Below are 20,088 nucleotides of genomic sequence, written 5' to 3' on the forward strand. Positions count from 1 at the left end.
CTTAGAAAAACAAAAACAAAAAAGGACAAAAACTAAAACACAAAAGATGACAAAACTGCTGCGATTCAGAGACACTACAGACGATCTGGTTAGGTTACTGCGAGCATGATCCTGCTGACCCCCAGCGTTTGGAGGACAGCGTTTACTCCATGGTTCTCCACTCCTGGTTCTCCTGGGTTATTTCACAAAGCTGGAATCGAACATTAGCCAGATAACTTAGAGGCCTCCAGTACTTTGTTTGCCCTAATCTCCATCTGCTGCGTCTGCAACGTGTGATTAATTACGACAATTTCAACAGTAAAAGAACTAAACACCTTGACTTGAAACACACTTATAATGGAAGTCAATGGGCTGTCGCTGAAGCAACTGCACACTGGCTTCTATTCAGTCTTTTCTGTCTGGCTGTTCTTTTTTTTATTACGACGAAAGGCCTAAAAACGGCCGTTAATGGTAGTTAACCATCTGCGGTAGATGGTGATTAGGTTGGAGAATCCTGGAGAATCCCTTTAAACCAGAACTCAAGCCTATCCAACAGGAGTAAAGGGATCCGTTCCTTTTGGACTAAAGATATCCAGTTATTCCAGTAAACCCAGTAAATCCTGCTTTGTGAAATAACCCCCAGTTCAGGGTGGTTACTCCATGGCCTCTTGGTTCTCCTGGTCAGCTGCTCGCTCCTCGCTTGGCTCTTTGCCCTCTTTGCTCCTCTTGGACTTCTTATGTTTGTGTCTGCGATGGCCGTCGCCTTCTTCACTGTCGTGCCTCCTTCTGCTACTGCTGAGAGAGAGAGGGAGAGAGAAGGGATGATAGAGATGGTGTGAGAGGATGAAAGCACAATGACCTTCGTCCCACTCTGAGATTCACTCTTCTACATTTATTTTCTGTTTCATTTTTGATTCCAACCTTCAGGTCCACTCTTACCATTTAAGTGGCTTCATGTCCAAAAACAGGTGATTTTTACAGGTATACAGGCTGTTTTTGTTACTGTGCTTTTGAAACTGACATATGCAAATGAGCTCTGCTCTGACTGGCCATCTTGTGTCTCATTCAAAAAAAAAAAATCAGTCCAGGCAAAACTGCTGAAACACCAAGGCGAGGAAAATTATAAAGAAATACAATCTCTAAACTCGCTTCTCTAGAAAGCCTGTAAGTTACCTGCGTGACGACTTGTGTCGGCCCTCCTCCTTCTCTCTGTGTCTTCTCTCTCTGTGTCTCTCCTCCTTCTCTCGGCTCGACCGCTCGCGGTGCCTGTCGTACCCTCGGTCGCCGTAGTCGCGGTAGCGGTAGCGCTCTTCATCACTGGAGGGGTGGACAAAATATTTAGCTGGTGATACGTTTGAATATCAAATCAAAGCTACGTTCACATTACAAAGCCTAGTTGCTCAAATCTGATTTTTTGCTCAAATCCGATCTCTCTGACAGGATGGTTCACACTCGTTTAGGTAAGTGATTCAAATCTGTCATTAATGTAAATTTCATATAATATATATATATATATATATATATATAAAATTTACATCTACAAGGTTCACTGACGAAGTAGGAGTGTCTAATAGAGTGGACAGTGAGTGGACACAGTGTTTAAACACTCCAGCTGTGCTGCTGTGTCTGATCCACTATTACAAACTACAAAGTGCACCTGTATAGTAAGTGGAGCTGATAAAATGGACAAAGAGCGTAGAAACAATGAGGTGGTTATAATGTTTATGCCTGATCGGTATGTATGTATGTGTATGCGTATATATTTATATATATAAATAAAAATATACATACATATTTTCTGAAATGCTGTCATGGTTTTTAGAGTTCAGAGCTGACCTGTTGTAGGCCATGGAAGCCGGGCTGTGCTCTCTCTCTCTCTCCCTCTCTCTGTCGTGTGCTCGCTCTCTCGGCCTCTCTCTCTCCCTCTCCTTGTCTCGCTCCTTCTCTCGGCGGGGGTAATAATCCCACTGCTTAGAGTTATCCATCATTCCGGACCAGCTGTTCACAGGACCCTGCAGGGGTGGGGGGTAACCACCTGAAAATAAAATAATAATAAAAAAAAAAACACAGACAGATAAATAAATACATAATAATACTAAACTGAACTAAATAAAACGTTAGTTAATACACACAGGAACTCTTAAGCTGATTGTGATGGACAGAAACATTCACTGAATGCACCACAGGCTTTCTGTAGTGTCCAGAGGTTTGTGTGTGAAGTGTGTTAGATTCTGCGGGGGAGTCAGAATTCGGCACTACACCACTGTTATGTGAAAAAGCTACTGGGAGCGTTTTCATAGCTCACAGCACGTCATACTGTGTCCTACTACACCTGGTGTAAGTGGACTGCAGTGTACATCTGATACTATACTTTCAAATCCATAAATACTACAACGGCACCACCTGCTGGACGAAACTCAGCTGAGCTGTTTTTAAGGCCCAATCCCATCTCACCCCTCGACTCTACTACTCAGCCCTTAGCCCTCTGTTCTGCGCGTTCACGTCTAGGGGTAGTGGTCGTTTTCTTCATAACAAGCATAAAAATCGCTAATAGCATGCTAATGTCTCTGTAGCTAGCTAGCTAAATTTCCCGTTCCACCTTAAATAGTCCAGCAGTTCTGACGCCTGAAGCGCCAGAATGTAACTGCTGCACCATTTAAGGTGGAACGGGAGAATCTGAACAAGAAGCTGGTGAATATCTGACTTCAGCTTCACATCACTGAAGAATTAGGGGTGGGTGATAATAAATAATTGCCCCCCTCTTTGAAGGCACATGATGCCCTAAATGTAACTAAAGCCCAGCAGTGAGGAGCTGAACTTTACCCTCCTCTGCTGTCACTGCAGACTGGCAGGGTCGCCTACAGAGCAGCGCTAGTAGCTGTTAATGAAGTGATGCTCTTTTTATTTGAGGGTCTCATTTCAGAGGGAAGATTTCAACCACTACTGCTTGTAACTCCATTAGGGTGACACTTGAAAACAAATGGTAGGGGTCAAAAGAAGAAATGGGACTGGACCTAACTGTAGGAGTACTGAATCAAGTCTCGCACTGACCTGGTGGGAAAGGGTACGGGGCGACCGGACGGCAGTCGTATCCTCCAGGGTGCCCACTGCTGCAGAACGAAACAGTCATTATAAAAAAACCACAGGAAACCTTCTGTAACAGCTGCCCGATAGGGGACCGCTTTATTCTGGTGCTCAAACAAAGCCCTCTTTAAACTGCCCATATGCCACATTTTCCCTGTATTTTTTTTTCAGTTTTATGTACCATATATGGTAATCATGACCATTTTCGAACCCCTCTTTATGCCTTAGAATTAAACAGGCTGTTAAGTTCACTGTAGTATGTAAACACTGCTGACGTTTTAAAAACGTACCCGTCTATAAACGTAAACCAAGTTGCAAGAACAGATCGTTTTGATTTCATCCTTTTTGTGATGTCAAACATCCGCCTATCCAGCCTATAGCAGTATAACCCCTCCCAACACTCACACTGAAGTTATAAGGAGTGTTTCAGGTCAGACAGGCACAGCCAATCAGAACAGAGCTCATTTACATACATCAGTCTTAAAGGCACAGCAACAAAAACAACCCGTTTAATTCTAAGGGATGAAGAGAGGTCATGAAAAATGAATTATGACTTTTTTTTTTTGGTAAACAAACAGTATGAAATTTAGTGGACCAAAACTATGGCATACAACGATGTGGAACATGGGGCCCTTAAACATGTCAGAGAAAATAAAACGTGTAGCATAAAATGTGCCATAACTTCTGCACAGGCCACGTTTTATGTTGTTTTTCATCTTCGTGATGTTAAAATCACTAAATAAACGGTAATTGAGTATTAAAATGTGCGTAAGTGTGCTCCCCGTGGAGGGTGTAGTAACATATTTACACTTACAAACGTGAAAATAATTTGACCAGGGGTGCACAAACTTTTGCACAGCACTGTGTAAACCGTACAGGAGTTTCACTCCGGTTGTCTGTTCAGATCATAGCTTTGTAAACGCGTGTTTGTCCTGCCGTGTGCTTTGCAGGGAGACCACAGAGCTGCTTACCTCCTCCAGCACCTTATAAAAGACGCTCGTTATCAGAAAGAAGCGGGTTTTAATGTTCGGTTCTCATTAAAACAGTAACTGTCTGAGCTTCTTTAGCACATTCATCTGCCCAGCATGTCCTACTGAAACAGTCACACTGACTTCAATAGAAAATCAGGCCCCTCCCACACGGTGAGAATCTGACAGATGATTGGCTGTGATCTTACGTGTCTGTGGTTGGGATGAGTGAAGGGGGCGGAGCTCCAGGAGGTGGAGGGAAACCTGCAACACAAACGAAACATTTAGATCTTAATTTATAGCTTTGATCGTTTTTACACAGATTTACAAATTTTCAATAAAGAGTTTATCTGAGAACAGAACGTACCAGGAGGAGGAACAGTGATGGGCAGCCCTGTAAACAACATCAGACACAGAGAAACACATTCAGGTCAATGATAAACAAAAAATGTCCATGAACACAGAAACAGATATATATATATAAGACGGGAGAGTTATATACATATATACACACAGAGAGAGAGAGAGAGAGAGAGAGAGAGAGAGAGAGAGAGAGGAAAGGAGGGAAAAAGAAAAAACTGGATGAAAAAAGACAGAAAAGAAGGCAAGAGAGAAAAAGGAGGAGATGAGAACAGAAAGAAAGAGAGCAGAAGGAAAAAGGTAGAGAGAGAGAAAGAGAGAAATCAGAGGAAGAGAAAGAAAAGAGAAAGGGGGAAGAAGGGAAAAAAGAAAACTGGATGACAAAAAGAAAGACAGACAAGAGAGGGCAAGAGAGAAAAGGAGAAGAGAGAAAAGAGCGAAGAAAAAGAGCAAAAGGCAAAAAAGAGAGAGAAATCAGAATATGAGAGAGAAAAGGGGGAGGGAAAAAGGGAAAACAGGATGAAAGACAGAAAAGAGAAGGCAAGAGAGAAAAAGGAGGAGACGAGAGAACAGAAGAAGAAAGAGCAGAAGGCGAAACTGGTAGAGAGAGAGAGAGAGAGAGAGAGAGTGAGCAGAGGAAGAGAGAAAAAAGAGAAAAGGGAGAGAAAGAAAGACAAAAAAGAGCACAAGAGACAGAAAGAGCAGAGGTTGAGAAAAAAGGGGAGAGAGAGAGAGAGAAATAAAAATAGAAAGAGAAAGAGAGAAAAACAGTGACAGAGCGAGTGAATAGGGGAGAGAGAGAGAGACAGAGAGAGAGAGAGAGGCAGAGGGTGAGAGAAAAAAAGGGGGAGAAAGAGAGAAATAAAAGTAGAGAGAAAAGAGAAAGAATGAAAGAAAGAAAAAGAGAAAAAACAGAAAGAAACAGCGACAGAGCGAGTGAGTGGGAGAGACAGAGAAAGAAAGAGAGGGGGAGACACAGAGAGAGAGAGAGAGGGGGAGAGAGAGAGACAGACAGAGAGTGTGAGAGAGAAAGAGAAAGAGAGAGAGAGAGAGAGAGAGAGAGAGAGAGAGAGAGAGAGAGAGAGAGAGAGAGAGAGACACTGACTTGGCGGAGGGATGAGCGGTGGAGCCTGGCTGACCGGCGGTGGGGGCAGGAAGGGTGGGGGAGGCAAGTTTGGAGGCAAGGGTCCCGGGGGAAAGAAGGCGGGCATTTTGGCGGGCATGGGTTCAGCCTCTGTAGACGAGTGTTCCGAAATCACCTGGACGACGGAGAGAGAGAGAACTTGATCATCACCATAGCAACAATGTAACGATCAGCACAGCATCAATCGGGAACACTAACGACTGTAAACAGAGACTGCAGAGCTGCACTGACTCACTCCTCACTGTCTACGGTCTCCACTCAGCTACACCAGCCAGGGACTGAACTACGCATCTGAGACCTGCCTATCAGAGTGAAGGGGCGGGGCTTACACTACTGACACGCCCACTCAATCGGCCTCGCTTTAATTCTGATATAAAACTATTTGCAAACATGTAACGTCCATCGGTCAGGCACATCATCACGACCACCTCCTTGTTTCTACGCTCATTGTCCATTTTATCAGCTCCACTTACAGTATAGGAGTAGATCAGACACAGCAGTGCTGCTGGAGTTTTTAAACACCTCAGTGTCGCTGCTGGACTGAGAATAGTCCACCAACCAAAAATATCCAGCCAACAGCGTCCTGTGGGCAGAGTCCTGTGACCACTGATGAAGGACTAGAGGATGACCAACACAAACTGTGCAGCAGCAGATGAGCTATCGTCTCTGACTTTACATCTACAAGGTGGACTGACAAGGTAGGCGTGTCTAATAGAGTGGACAGTGAGTGGACACAGTGTTTAAAAACTCCAGCAGCACTGCTGTGTCTGATCCACTCATACCAGCACAACACACACTAACACACCACCACCACGTCAGCGTTACTGCAGTGCTGAGGATGCTGAGAATTTCATGATGAACGGACCAATAGAAATGCTCCAAAATTACTCGGAATAAAATCTCCTTACATTAACTTACATTGAATCGTCAGTGTTTTTGCCTTCTCCTGTAAAGTTACTATTCTGGAGATACTTTTTTTTCAGACGGCGGTGAATATTTTTAAATCTTTTATTTTATAGTAATATTTTCTATATTATTTTTTCACATATGTTTTATGTCATTTCAACATGATGTTTTAAACATTAGAGCATATAAACAGAAACTGCACTAAAATGAGGAAAAAATGGAAAATTTCAGTGTGTTTAATCAATAAAGCATGTCGTTTGACCGGGCGCTCAAACTTTTGCACAAGCACTGCAAAACCCCAGATACAACTCGTACTAGTGTTTAGTGGTCTGCTGACTGTTTGGGGTCAGTCTGGATCGTTTAGATACTACACAGAGCTTTGTTTTTTTGTTTCTTTACCTGGATGTTGTTTCCCTCCAGGTTGTGTCGGCGTCGTCCCTCCACTCGGCTGATGGTGGCCGTTTGTCCACCGATCACGTCGATGGTCCCACTGGACTTCCTGCAAAACACAAACACACAGAATCACTGGTTTATCTGTCAAGTAGAGAGTGAAACAGGTTCACACACAAACATACAGAAATCAAAATTATCCCAAAAAGGTGTTAAAGAAATCATAAACAAAATGCTTTGCTGATGTGTCGGCAGCTGTAAGCCAGACCAGCCGACTACATCAGATTTATGCACCAAAACAAAAAAAGCTTTATATCAAAATATAAATAAAAAAAAATCACCATCTGTGATTTTAGGTGAAAAGTCATAAACAACAAAAAAGCGTTAAAGGGCCCATATCCTGCTTTTATTCTTACATCTTCTGGTCCCTGACGTCCAATTAGGACACGAGTTTATGCACTAAAATAAATAAACAAATAAATGAACAAATAAAGAAATCGGGCTGTGTTTGTTAACACTGAGTATCAACTGTGTTAGCCCCTCTTTTACCCTGTTCTTCAGTGGTCAGGACCCCCATGGACCCTCACAGAGCAGATATTAGGGTGGTGGATCATTCTCAGCACTGCAGTAACACTGACGTGGTGGTGGTGTGTTAGTGTGTGTTGTGCTGGTCTGAGTGGATCAGACACAGCAGTGCTGCTGGAGTTCTTAAACACTGTGTCCACTCACTGTCCACTCTATTAGACACTCCTACCTTGTCGGTCCACCTTGTAGATGTAAAGTCAGAGACGATAGCTCATCTGCTGCTGCACAGTTTGTGTTGGTCATCCTCTAGTCCTTCATCAGTGGTCACAGGACTCTGCCCACAGGACGCTGTTGGCTGGATATTTTTGGTTGGTGGACTATTCTCAGTCCAGCAGCGACACTGAGGTGTTTAAAAACTCCAGCAGCACTGCTGTGTCTGATCCACTCAGACCAGCGCAACACACACTAACACACTACCACCATGTCAGTGTTACTGCAGTGCTGAGAATGATCCACCACCCAAATAGTACCTGCTCTGTGAGGGTCCATGGGGTCCTGACCACTGAAGAACAGGGTAAAAGGGGGCTAACAAAGTATCAGAGAAACAGATGGACTACAGTCTGTAACTGTAGAACTACATTGGTCAGTTTTCCCTGATATGAGCCCTTTAAAAAAACAAGAAACCTTTCAGTGGATTAATTGAACTCATGAATTCTTTGGCCAGGCCCGTGTCCACACCCACTTACGTATAATAGGGCGTGTCTTGAGTGGCTGGCCCCGCCCACTGCGGAGGGGATATCCTATGAGGGCATGAGTAAGGGGAGACAGGCAGAGAAGAGTTACCGCCCCCTCTCTTGCACAACACACACACACACATATGAAATACTTACAATACCACACTTGTGAGGACCTGTTAGTGACATTAAAGGGGTAGTTCACCCAAAAAAAAAAAAGACCCAATGATGACATTTTTTAAAATAAAACATGTAAACACGGTTTGACATTGCTTGATGCCCTGTATGTCAAATAAAGACATCACTAAAATGTACATAAAGCACAGTGTAGCTTTTTAATGTAAATGATTGTACAAAATAAAACAGAAAACAAAATAACTGATAATCTAAAAAAGAGTGGAATGGTTAATATATGGTTTTTTTTATTGGAGGGGCTCAATTATAATTATTATTTTCATAGTTATTATTATTATTAGTAGTAGTAGTAGCATCACACTCTTAAAAAAAAAGAGTGGTTCTTTAATAAAGAGAATGTCTCTATGTAGAACCATGAGTTCTACATAGAACCACTTCATGCTGAAATGGTTCTTTGCAAAGTGAAATGGTTCTTCGGATTGATGGAAAACGTGCTGCATTCTATAAAGCACCAAAAAGGGGTTCTTCTGTCGAATACGCTCTGACAATTATAACAACAGAAGAACCTTTTTGGTGCTACACAGAACCGTTTTCCATTTGTTTTCTGCAGTGAAAGGAGCCGAACCACAGCAGGATCTAAATACGACAACTACAGGACAATATAACTGGACAATAAATATCATTATTGTGAGAAGTTATATCACAATACGCTTCTCTGAGTCTATTCTGGGCATCGTCAGCACGAACGCCTCCCAGCCGCATGTCTGAAACACTGATAATAGTCCTGTGTTGGTGGATTTAGTGCAGCGCAGTGTGGGGAATATAAAATACTGATCATTTTACTTGATAGTAGTTTTTAAAACGTGGCACTACTTCGTCTGTTCTAAATGAACAGATGTAAGAAAAATAAACATTTTGTTATATATGTTGTTTCATGACGACTTCTTGAAGTATAATTATAGTTATATTTCTGCCATTTCATCCAGCTCTATATACAGCACTATGTAAGCATATAGACTCCAATCTGTAGATTTAAGTAAATTCTCAACTTAAAAAGTTATGTTTTCAGCTTTGCAGCATACTTTTGTCAATATTTACAGCTAGCAAAGTTATTTTCAGTTAGTAGAGAGTAACTACCTTTAAATATTTTTTAAATAGCATTAGCCATTTTCAGTTAGCCAAGTTAACCACCTCGGTAGCTATACATATGGGAATAAAACACTACTTTTGTATTCGTTCTTATATATTTTAAGCTGTTTTTGTCTGTCACACTATGGGGAAACGTGATTATCTGTACTATTCGATATTGAAAAACATGTAAATGATGTAAATAATGATTATCTGGTTAGGCGTAATTTTACTTGATAGTAGTTTTTAAAACGTGGCACTACTTTGGTCCAGTCCCATTTCACCCCTCGTCCCTACCACTGAGCCCTCAGCCCTCTGTTTTGCGCGTTCATGTCTAGGGCGAAGTGTTGGGGCTACATGGCCCTCCAAACAGAGGTTTTTCAGAGACTCCAAACAGAGAGTTATGAAGAAAAACGAAGAACCGGTAAGACGGCTGAACAAGAGACCAAAGAAACCCACAAATGTGAGAATTTTCTCTGTTAAAAGTTATGATAATCACTGTTTTATCTTAGTTTAACGTCGTTTCAGTGTATTTTGGTCGTTTTCTTCATAACAAGCATAACAAACCACTAACAGCATGCTAATGTCTCCGTAGCTAGCCAGCTAACTTTCCCGTTCCACCTTAAATAGTCCAGCAGTTCTGACGCCAGAAGCTCCAGAATGTAACTGCTGCACCATTTAAGGTGGAACGGGAAAATTTGAACAAGAATCTGGTGAATATCTGACTTCAGCTTCACTGAAGAATTAGAGGTGGGTGATAATAAATAATTGCCCCCCTCTTTGAAGGCACATGATGCCCTAAATGTAACTAAAGCCGGGTCGCCTACAGGGCAGCGCTAGTAGCCTGTTAATGAAATAATGTCCTTTTTTATTTGAGGGTTGTCCCATTTTACAAGGGAAGTAACTCACAGTTCCAAGGGGTTAGGGTGACACTCGAAAACAAGGGGTAGGGGTAAAAAGAAGAAATGGGACTGGACCTTTGTCTGTTCTAAATGAACAGATGTAAGAAAAAATAAACATTTTGTTATATATTTTGTATCATGACGACTTCTTGAAGTGTTATGTTACATTTCAGCTCTATATGCAGCGTTGTATAAGCATATAGACTCCAATCTGTAGATTAAAGTAAATTACATTTTAATAAACAGAATTTAATAAATTTTAATAAATTTAATAGTCACAGTTCTCGGCTGTGAGAACCCGTTCAGGCGCGTGTTCCGAGGGTGGGGGTGGGCGTACCTGGCCGGGTTGAGGGCGGTCTTGTAGATGCTGGGAGGGGAGGTGAAGTCAGTTTTAGTGACGTGAGCAGCAACAGAGACTTCTTTATCGTTACCTGTCCTGCCCTGCTGAACCTGAGAGACACAGAAACAAACAAATACATACATAAATAAAAAAGACATAAATCCAAAATTTATCTCACCAAAGTTGCCGTCAAAAATGAGCGCACGCGAATTCCACCCATGATTTTGCTGTTTGTCAGTTTCATCTTCGGCGTATCTGTATGATCAAACTAACATCTAGTAGGACTGCATGGAATTTACAGCATAATAGTTTAACAACCTGAAAAAAACAGATGAGTTTGATTTGCAGTAACCAAAACTATAACCAGCATCATCCATAATACCAATAATAAGAATAAAATTAGAAAATAGACAAAAAGTAACACTTCTGATAAACAAATCCTGCAATTATTCCATGTTCTTTTTAAAGACTGACTCCGCCCACAAAATAAACAATGCAAAACGCAGATAGTGTCACACACTGCAGAAATACAGCTTTTAAATATTATATAAATATTTTCCTAAAATAATTTTAATCGCATTACACAATCACATCATTCCACTGCCTAAAAACAAACTAAGCTGTTTTGTTTATTTTCAATTTGATTTTTTTTTCAGTTGTCATAATTTTAACACTTAAGTTTGGTCAGCAGGGGGAGCTGTGCACTCACTGCCCCACCTCAAACTCCTCCAATAAGCACAGCCATCGGTTCGCAAGCTGCTGAACGCTGTCGTTTTATTGGCTCCCGACCGAAATATCCGCATGAATTAGGGCCTGCTTCATGTAAATGATATGCAAATGAGGTGCTAGTAGGCTGGCGCTTGACTTCATGGATTGAAGCTGATTGCGTTCAAATCTCCGTTCGCAGTTTCAGGAATGCCGAGTGGTTCAGTCGCTGAACGCGAAAACATTTGGGCTCTTTATTGGAAAGGAGGACAAAGGCAGCTGACCATTCACTCACAACGGCACTGACTATTCAGAGAATTAGCAGAGTTAACGACCTCGGCAGCTAAAAATATTAGATTAAAACACTACTTTCATATACGTTCTTATAAACACTCATCAGGCATAACATTCTGACCACCTCCCTGTTTCTACAGACCAGCGCAACACACACTAACACACCACCACCATGTCAGTGTTACTGCAGTGCTGAGAATGATCCACCACCCAAATAGTACCTGCTCTGTGAGGGTCCTGACCACTGAAGAACAGGGTAAAAGGGGGCTAACAAAGTATGCAGAGAAACAGATGGACTACAGTCTGTAACTGTAGAACTACAAAGTGCACCTATATAGTAAGTGGAGCTGATAAAATGGACAGTGAGCGTAGAAACAAGGAGGTGGTCAGAATGTTGTGCCTGATCGGTGTGTTTTTAGCTGTTTTTATAGATCACACTATTGGGAAACATCTGGTTAGTCAGTAGTCAGAAGGTTCAGCAGGACTTACGGAGATCTTGCTGGTGGTGGAGCTGATGTTGGGGTCGATGCCCATGCGCAGGCGCTTCTGTTTCTCGCAGTAGGCCTTCCACGTCTCCTCATTAAAGCCGTAGTTAAAGTAGTCTGACAGGTCGGCGCCTGCAGACCAACACGAAAGAGAGAATAAGTAGTGAATAAGAAGTGCAGCACATAAATACACAGATACGCATCAGACAAATGACTGACTTTGTAGTTTTGCCTACTTTTTTCAACTATTTTAGTTGATTTAGTTTATATATATATATAATAAAAATATCATAATTCATATATATATATGTGTGTGTGTGTGTGTGTGTGTGTGTAAAAACATATGTGTTTTATAAAACTATTTTATTTTAGTTCTTTCGGTTGATTTATCTTTTTTTATTGCCATTTATTTCACTTATTATTTTACCACTTCATCATTGCTATTATTGTTTTAATATCATTAACTTTATTGTTCTCTTTTTGTTCTCTTGACTTATGTTTATTATTAATGGATTTTATTACTAATGCGTTTAATTCGGCTTTCTTGATTTGTCTTAAGGTTTCCTAACTGTTATTTTTATGTACTGTTTTAATACAATTTTTTTTGTGTCATATTTTATTTTCGTTGCTATACTTTCACTACTTTTACTATCACAACTGCATATTTACTCTTTTCAGTCCCTTCTTTTTGTATAAAGCTGGGCTGCACTGTGAATGTGAGTCACCCTCAATGTACTCCAAGTTTACATACAGGTTAAACGATTGACTGAATTCAGATACTAGTCACATGTAATGAGCTGGATCTGAGATTAAAAGGCCCATATCCTACACATTTCTTGTCTTTTTTCTTTTATTTTATTTAGGTCCACTTGGTTTGTGTGGTTTCATGTATCAAAAATATCATAATTCATTTCTACATGACCGTTTTCCAGCCTCTCTTTATCCCTCACAATTAAACAGGCTGCTTTTGTTACTGCGTCCTTAAGACTGAATGAGCTCTGGTTCTGATTGGCTGTGCCTCGTTCAAAAAAGCAGCCCGGGCTGGAACACTCTGTATAACCTCAGTGTGAGTGGGCGGGGCTACACTGAATATGCAATATATGTAAACATGTTTGTTTTTGTGACATCACAGGCTTAGTTTCCACTTATGAACTGTCAAGCGAACAATATGTTTTTAAAAGTTTAACAGTGTTTACATTCATCATTAAACTAGTACAGATTTTTTTTGTAAAAAGTGAGGAACATTTAAAAATAAATACTAAAAGACACTGACCAGGTTTTCTCCAGGGTTTTTCCTCAAAGGACTCCATGTCCACCTCCAGCACGGGGACGCCGTTAATGTTTCCTGGAGCGTCCAGATCCACACCTTTCACCTTCGTTCCCACTAAATCGCAAAAACACACGACCAACAAATACGTTACCATCCTTAACTGAGACGGAGGAGCAATACGGTCAAAATTGGACACAAATAACTATTAATATCTGATATAAAACGCCTAATTAAAGCATTCCCAGCAATAACAATGCAAATGTGCACAACACATCCACTGATAACATCCATTAGCTTTACAATAGAACCGCACAGTCTGTCTAATTTACAGATTTGTATCATGTCGTTTGTAGAGTTTAATCCCACAATGCTGTGTATCGACTATTTTGGATGTAAAGAGTTTTTGAAAACAGTATAATAGAAAATTCATTTTTATTTCTCTAATAACGGTGGTTTGATCGTAGCACATTTCGCCTATCTGTAAAGCCCCCAGCCAACATGATTCATTTTAACACTATGATTTAATGACAGTAACATGGACAGAGTCGCTGTCTGTACCTGCTCCATAAGGCCTGCTGGTGCCGGTCTTTATGTTCAGATTGACCGGTGTTGCCCCGTATGACCTGAAAAAACACAGCACAGCACAAATTTACAATGCAGCACATCACAGTCACGCAAAGTACCAAACAGCAACATCAGTGTAAGTCATTTGAATGGGGTTTCATGATCCAATTGTTTCAGCTCCCCTCCCAATCTGAGTGTTTTAACTCAGACAAACAGCACTTAAAGCTCCCAATTGGTGGATTTTGAGCCATGGCTTTCCCCCTATTGGTCACCCCAGAGTCCAGGCCTCAAAAATCACTGAATGTGTTTGATTACTTCAGAAAATGATCAACCTAAAACTTCTAAGACTGAACTTTGGAGGAGCGTCTGCAGATTCTTTGAGGAACTGAAAGTGAGTCTCCTGAAAAGAAGGGAAGCTGGAATAAAGGTGAAGAGCGACACACTGAACACAAACATCGGACACTATGTTTATTTTTAATGGGTGGTAAAAAGAGGCTTAATAAAGGATCAGAACTGAGTCAGGACTAATGTGGCTCATACTGGTCCGTTAAAACAAGGCCGGGTCTCTCAGACTAGATGAGGACTCCTGTTAAACGTAGGGCTCCCTTCAGTAACTCATCATACTCACGTGTACTGCGGCGCGCCCGTCTTAATGTCACCGATGGTGACGCGGACATCATCGTCATCATCATCACTGTCGCTCTCGCTGTCTTCATCCTCTCCAGGGGCTTCCTCCTGTAAAACACAGCACCGTCACACCGCTGAAGCTACAGGAACAGTGTTTCATTTCTCCTAGATATGCTGAGGCTAAATAGGTTCCTTTTCTATTAAAACGGTAAGAACCTGTTTAACGGTCTGGTTCTGTGAGAGTGTAAAGCCCTCAGTAAACTATGGAATAACAGCAGTTTACTGTATGAGACACTGAACGAGACGATCCCTATAAGACCTCAGTAAAATTCCCTCATACTGTGTTACCATGTATGTCGCCATGGGCTGCAGTCAGATTACATAGTGATCATTATCATCAGCGAGCAACGCAGGAAAATGATCACATTCAGCTCCGCCCACTTAATCTGTGCTTCCAACGCTGATCCCGTACTGGTGGATTATGAGTTTCCCTACTAGTAGATTACGAGCCACACCATTTGCCTATTGGTGGATTCAGAGTCTCCCTACTCCCCTATGGGTGGATTTCAAGTGAAGCCGTTTAACTACTGGTGGGTTCCGAGCCACGCCAATTCCCTGTTGGTGGATTCTGAGCCACGCTGTTTCCCTTTTGGTGAATTTCGAGCCATATAGTTCCCCTACTGTTGGATTTCAAGCAACGGCGCTCCCATATTGGTGGATTTCAAGTTAAGCCATTTAACTATTGGTGGGTTCCGAGCCACGGCAATTCCCTGTTGTTTGATTCTGAGCCATGGCATTCGCCTACTGGTGGACACTGAGCCATGCAGTTTCCCTATTGGTGGTTTCCAAGCCACACCGTTTCCCTACTAGTGGATTTTAAGCCACTCCCTTCGCCTATTGGTGGATTTCAAGCCTCGCCGTTCCCCTATTGGTGGATACAGAGCCATGCTGTTCCCCTGTTGGTGGATTCCAAGCCATGCTGTTCCCCTATTGGTGGATTCCAAGCCATGCTGTTCCCCTATTGGTGGATTCCGAGCCATGCTGTTCCCCTATTGGTGGATTTCAATCACACCGTTCCCCTATTGGTGGATTCTGAGCCACGCCATACCCCACTGGTCGATTCCGAGCCATGCTGTTCCCCTATTGGTGGATCTCAATCACATTGTGCCCCTGCTGGTGGATTTCAATCGTGCTGTTCCCCTGTTGGTGGATTTCAATCATGCTGTTCCCCTGTTGGTGGATTTCAATCATGCTGTTCCCCTGTTGGTGGATTTCAATCATGCTGTTCCCCTATTGATGGATTTTGAGCCACGCTGTTCCCCTATTGGTGGATGTCAAGCCTCATGTTTACACATTTTGCTCCTAAATCTCTCAACTCTGTCACAGCTTTGGTTGCCAAAGTTCTAAATCAGCTTCCAGTGAGTAACGACACATTAAACTCTCCACTGATTTTAACAAAAAAAAATTCCATCATGATTTTCGAAGTTGTAGATGTTTACCTGCCTTAACTTGGCTGAAAAAGAGCACAGGTGCCCGTTTCTTACACTGATACCAATAAATCTGAGAGACCTCAGTATTTACCCATATTATCAGATGATCAATATTTCGGTCAGGACTTAAATTCACTGTAACCCTAGATCTGCTTTTACCTTAGTGGCCACTCCATTGCCAGCGGGGACCTCGTCAGTAACAGGAGGGGCAGCTGGGGCGCTGAGGAGAAAAGCAGGGAGATCAATCAAACCACACCAGTTACAGCATGAACTGGACTGACCAATTAGGCTCAACTTAGGCTTCCAAATCCGCCTCTGTTACTTCTACATATAAACAGGAAGACTGGTGTTGTACAAGATACTGGCTGCCAGTAAACTGTTTACAGATAAATAATAAAATAATATAATTCTCTATATAATCCACACATATGACCCATAAATATAACCCACTCTTCCACATACAAAATAAAAGTTAAATTATAAAAAATAAAATAAAAAAAAATCATTGAATGTTTGACAGTAATTTTTACGTGTCACTAAGGCCCAATCCCATTGCTTCTTTTGACCCCTACCCCTTGTTTTTGAGCATCACCCTAACCCCTTGGAACTGAGTTACAGAGTAGTGGTTGAAATCTTCCCTCTGAAATGTGACCCTCAAATAAAAAGAGCATCACTTCATTAACAGCTACCAGCGCTGCTCTGTAGGCGACCCTGCCAGTCTGCAGTGACAGCAGAGGAGGGTAAAGTTCAGCTCCTCACTGCTGGGCTTTAGTTACATTTAGGGCATCATATGCCTTCAAAGAGGGGGGCAATTATTTATTATCACCCACCACTAATTCTTCAGTGATACGAAGCTGAAGTCAGACATTCACCAGCTTCTTGTTCAAATTTTCTCGTTCCACCTTAAATGGTGCAGCAGCTACATTCTGGCGCTTCAGGCATCAGAACTGCTGGACTATTTAAGGTGGAACGGGAAAGTTAGCTAGCTAGCTACCGAGACATTAGCATGCTATTAGCAATTTTTATGCTTGTTATGAAGAAAACAACCAAAATACACTGAAACGACACTAAACTAAGATAAAACAGTGATTATCGTAATTTTTAACAGAGAAAATTCTCACATTTGTGGGTTTCTTTGGTCTCTTGTTCAGCCGTCTTGCCGGTTTTTCTTTTTTCTCATAACTCTCTGTTTGGAGTCTCTGAAAAACCTCCGTTTGGAGGGTCATGTAGCCCCTAACACTTCGCCCTACCCCTCTATCTCAACACAAACCGGGAGACCCTACCCCTAGACGTGAAGGCACAAAACAGAGGGCTAAGGGCTGAGTGGTAGGGGCGAGGGGTGAAATGGGATTGGGCCTTTTTTCTATAGTATGATCATTTGTTTTTGTCACATCACCCACTCCTACAGGTGTTAGTTACTGGTTATTGTTACAGGCATCCCTAAAGACGACATCACACCCAAACAGACGTTTCAATCACGATTTGCCAGCATTCACACTTTTTCACCGAGACGTCTGATTCAGCGAATGATCAGAACTAAAATACAGTCTAAGCTCTTCCATGAAAGCCCCTTTATTTTACCCGGTCGTTCAATACGCTTGATGTGTTGTGATACTTATTAGAAGCGACTTGCTCACCTGATGGCTGCGGTCAGTTTGGCCTCCTCCTCCTCCTCGTTTTCTTTGGTTTCTCCTTCATCTGCATAAACAGAAACAACATTTAAGCAGAAAGACGCTGACCAGATCAAGCTAAGAGCAAAGCCTGTAAAGCTAAACCGGTCACTCGCTTATTAAAGCAGAATTCTCAAAATTTCTGCATAGTTAAACATTTAAGATGTAAACAAAATCAGATTCTGTTCCTTTTTTCACTGTTCACACACTACGATTACAACCTGATGTGGAAATAAATCAGATTTGGAATCAAATTTCAAATCACACACGAAAAGCATACAAATTAAAATATGGGTCTGAAGTGGACATTAGAAATCCAGACTCTGAGGCCTTTCTTTACTCGCTTCCCTCATAAAAACGATCAAATTCCAATTTCATGCACAAAAAATCTGATAATTCGAATTCAGGAGTATGTATGAACATGTGGTTTGGACAAACTGGGGAAAAAAGTCTGATTCTGTGTTTTCTTTTTTTGGTTCACTGTTCATGCAGTATGATTAAGATTTGAACTCAAATTTAAAATTACATGAAAACGTACTATTTAATTTATGGGTTTACACTGGAATTTTAAAAAATCTGATTTTTCTTCTTCGCGTTTTCTTGATTGTTTATTTGTCCATCATTCACATCAAACGATTTCAAACTACACATGCACAAATACATAGGAACACGTATGAATAGGATTACGAAGAAAGTGGATTCTGGATTTTTGTTCCTGTTCACATTTCATAGGAAACAATCCGGTTCCAGTCACAGAGTGAATAAACAGTGTTTATCAGTATAAATGTAAACATTTATTTCTATTGTTTACACACTGAGCTGATCTCCGTACAGCCACTCCTCCTCCTATCAGTGCATTATCACACACTGAGCTGATCTCCGTACAGCCACTCCTCCTCCTATCAGTGTATTTATGTATATCATCACACTGAGCTGATCTCCGTACAGTCACTCCTCCTCCTATCAGTAGATTTATGTATATTATCACACACTAAGCTGATCTCCGTACAGCCACTCCTCCTCCTATCAGTGTATTTATGTATATCATCACACTGAGCTGATCTCCGTACAGCCACTCCTCCTCCTATCAGTGTATTTATGTATATCATCACACTGAGCTGATCTCCATACAGCCACTCCCCCTCCTATCGGTGTATTTATGTATATTATCACACACTGAGCTGATCTCCATACAGCCACTCCTCCTCCTATCAGTGTATTTATGTATATCATCACACTGAGCTGATCTCCGTACAGCCACTCCTCCTCCTATCGGTGTATTTATGCATCTCATCACACTGAGCTGATCTCCGTACAGTCACTCCTCCTCCTATCAGGGTATTTATATATATTATCACACACTAAGCTGATCTCCGTACAGCCACTCCTCCTCCTATCGGTGTATTTATGTATATTATCACACTGAGCTGATCTCCGTACAGTCACTCCTCCTCCTATCAGTGTATTTATGTATATTATCACACTGAGCTGATCTCCGTACAGCCACTCCTCCTCCTATCGGTGTATTTATGTATATTATCACACTGAGCTGATCTCCGTACAGCCACTCCTCCTCCTATCAGAGTATTTATGTATATTATCACACTGAGCTGATCTCCGTACAGTCACTCCTCCTCCTATCAGTGTATTTATGTATATTATCACACTGAGCTGATCTCCGTACAGCCACTCCTCCTCCTATCAGTGTATTTATGTATATTATCACACAGTTAACCGACCTCCGTACAGCCACTCCTCCTCCTCGTCCCCCGCGCTGCTCGGCTCCTGCACGGCCGCTTTCTCCGCCTCTTCCGCGGACATCTCAGCTCGTATTATCCCGCAAACCCGCCTGAAACAGAGAGCAGAACCCGAACACAAAAGCTCCGAGCAGATAAACCGAGCAAAGAGCGGAAAACGGAGAGAAAACGGAGAGAGAAACGGAGCCGCGCTCTGCTCTTCCTCCAACCGCCACACCGAACGGAGGAAGTCTGCATGCTATAGACGCAGCTTCCGCTTCTCTTTGTGACATGTTAAAAGTCCTACGCAAGCTTGTACTTTCTCTCTCTGGACGTCTCTGAATTTCAGGGGAATTTCCACCGATATTCCTGCACAGTTTAGGCTTTGAGATGTAAACAGGGTCGTTCAGAGGGGTTTGGTGTGAAATGCTTGATTGTAGAGGCTCTTTACAGTGGTGGTGATGGGAACCAGGGGTCACCATGTCTACGACACAGATATAGACATTTCATTTACTATCCAAAACCACCAGCGAACCTTCACAGCTTTTATACTGGAATGGCTGGCTAATATTCATTTTCAAATTTTTTTCACCTCACTCTGTAGAAAATGATTTGATGGTATAATTTAAAAAAAATGTAAAAAAAAAATGAG

At 41.8% G+C, this 20,088-nt stretch overlaps 1 protein-coding gene across 6 annotated transcripts; it reads right to left on the bottom strand.

Moving 5' to 3' along the window:
• Positions 1-408: 408 nt before the first annotated feature.
• Positions 409-19,704, bottom strand: fip1l1b (FIP1 like 1b (S. cerevisiae)). 6 transcript variants are annotated; one of them, XM_036583599.1, is made up of 17 exons: positions 19,440-19,704; positions 17,668-17,728; positions 16,190-16,250; positions 14,542-14,648; positions 13,908-13,972; positions 13,353-13,463; positions 12,084-12,211; positions 10,593-10,705; positions 8,103-8,156; positions 6,841-6,940; positions 5,497-5,650; positions 4,399-4,425; positions 4,241-4,295; positions 3,031-3,086; positions 1,816-2,014; positions 1,153-1,296; positions 409-771 (listed from the first exon to the last, which is right to left on the bottom strand). In XM_036583599.1, exons 1-17 carry the CDS (start codon positions 19,519-19,521, stop codon positions 633-635), a joined length of 1,656 nt encoding a protein of 551 aa, XP_036439492.1. In that variant the 5' UTR covers positions 19,522-19,704; the 3' UTR covers positions 409-632. The 6 variants fall into 6 exon arrangements, with proteins under 6 accessions (XP_036439492.1, XP_036439491.1, XP_036439490.1 ...); XM_036583598.1 differs by having other exon boundaries at positions 3,031-3,089; XM_036583597.1 differs by having other exon boundaries at positions 409-774; positions 19,440-19,703.
• Positions 19,705-20,088: the final 384 nt, after the last annotated feature.

Source organism: Colossoma macropomum, unplaced genomic scaffold (assembly GCF_904425465.1).
Source record: "Colossoma macropomum unplaced genomic scaffold, Colossoma_macropomum, whole genome shotgun sequence".
Taxonomy (NCBI): domain Eukaryota; kingdom Metazoa; phylum Chordata; class Actinopteri; order Characiformes; family Serrasalmidae; genus Colossoma; species Colossoma macropomum.

Excerpts from the sequence above, each read along its gene's own strand:
- fip1l1b (XM_036583596.1), bottom strand. The coding sequence starts at position 19,521 with ATGTCCGCGGAAGAGGCGGAGAAAGCGGCCGTGCAGGAGCCGAGCAGC. Across the intron at positions 6,941-8,102 it reads CAAGACACGCCCTATTATAC|GAAGTCCAGTGGGACCATCG; the intron begins GTAAGTGGGTGT and ends TGTGTTTTGCAG. Across the intron at positions 3,090-4,240 it reads CTCATCCCAACCACAGACAC|CAGTGGGCACCCTGGAGGAT; the intron begins GTAAGATCACAG and ends TTCGTTCTGCAG.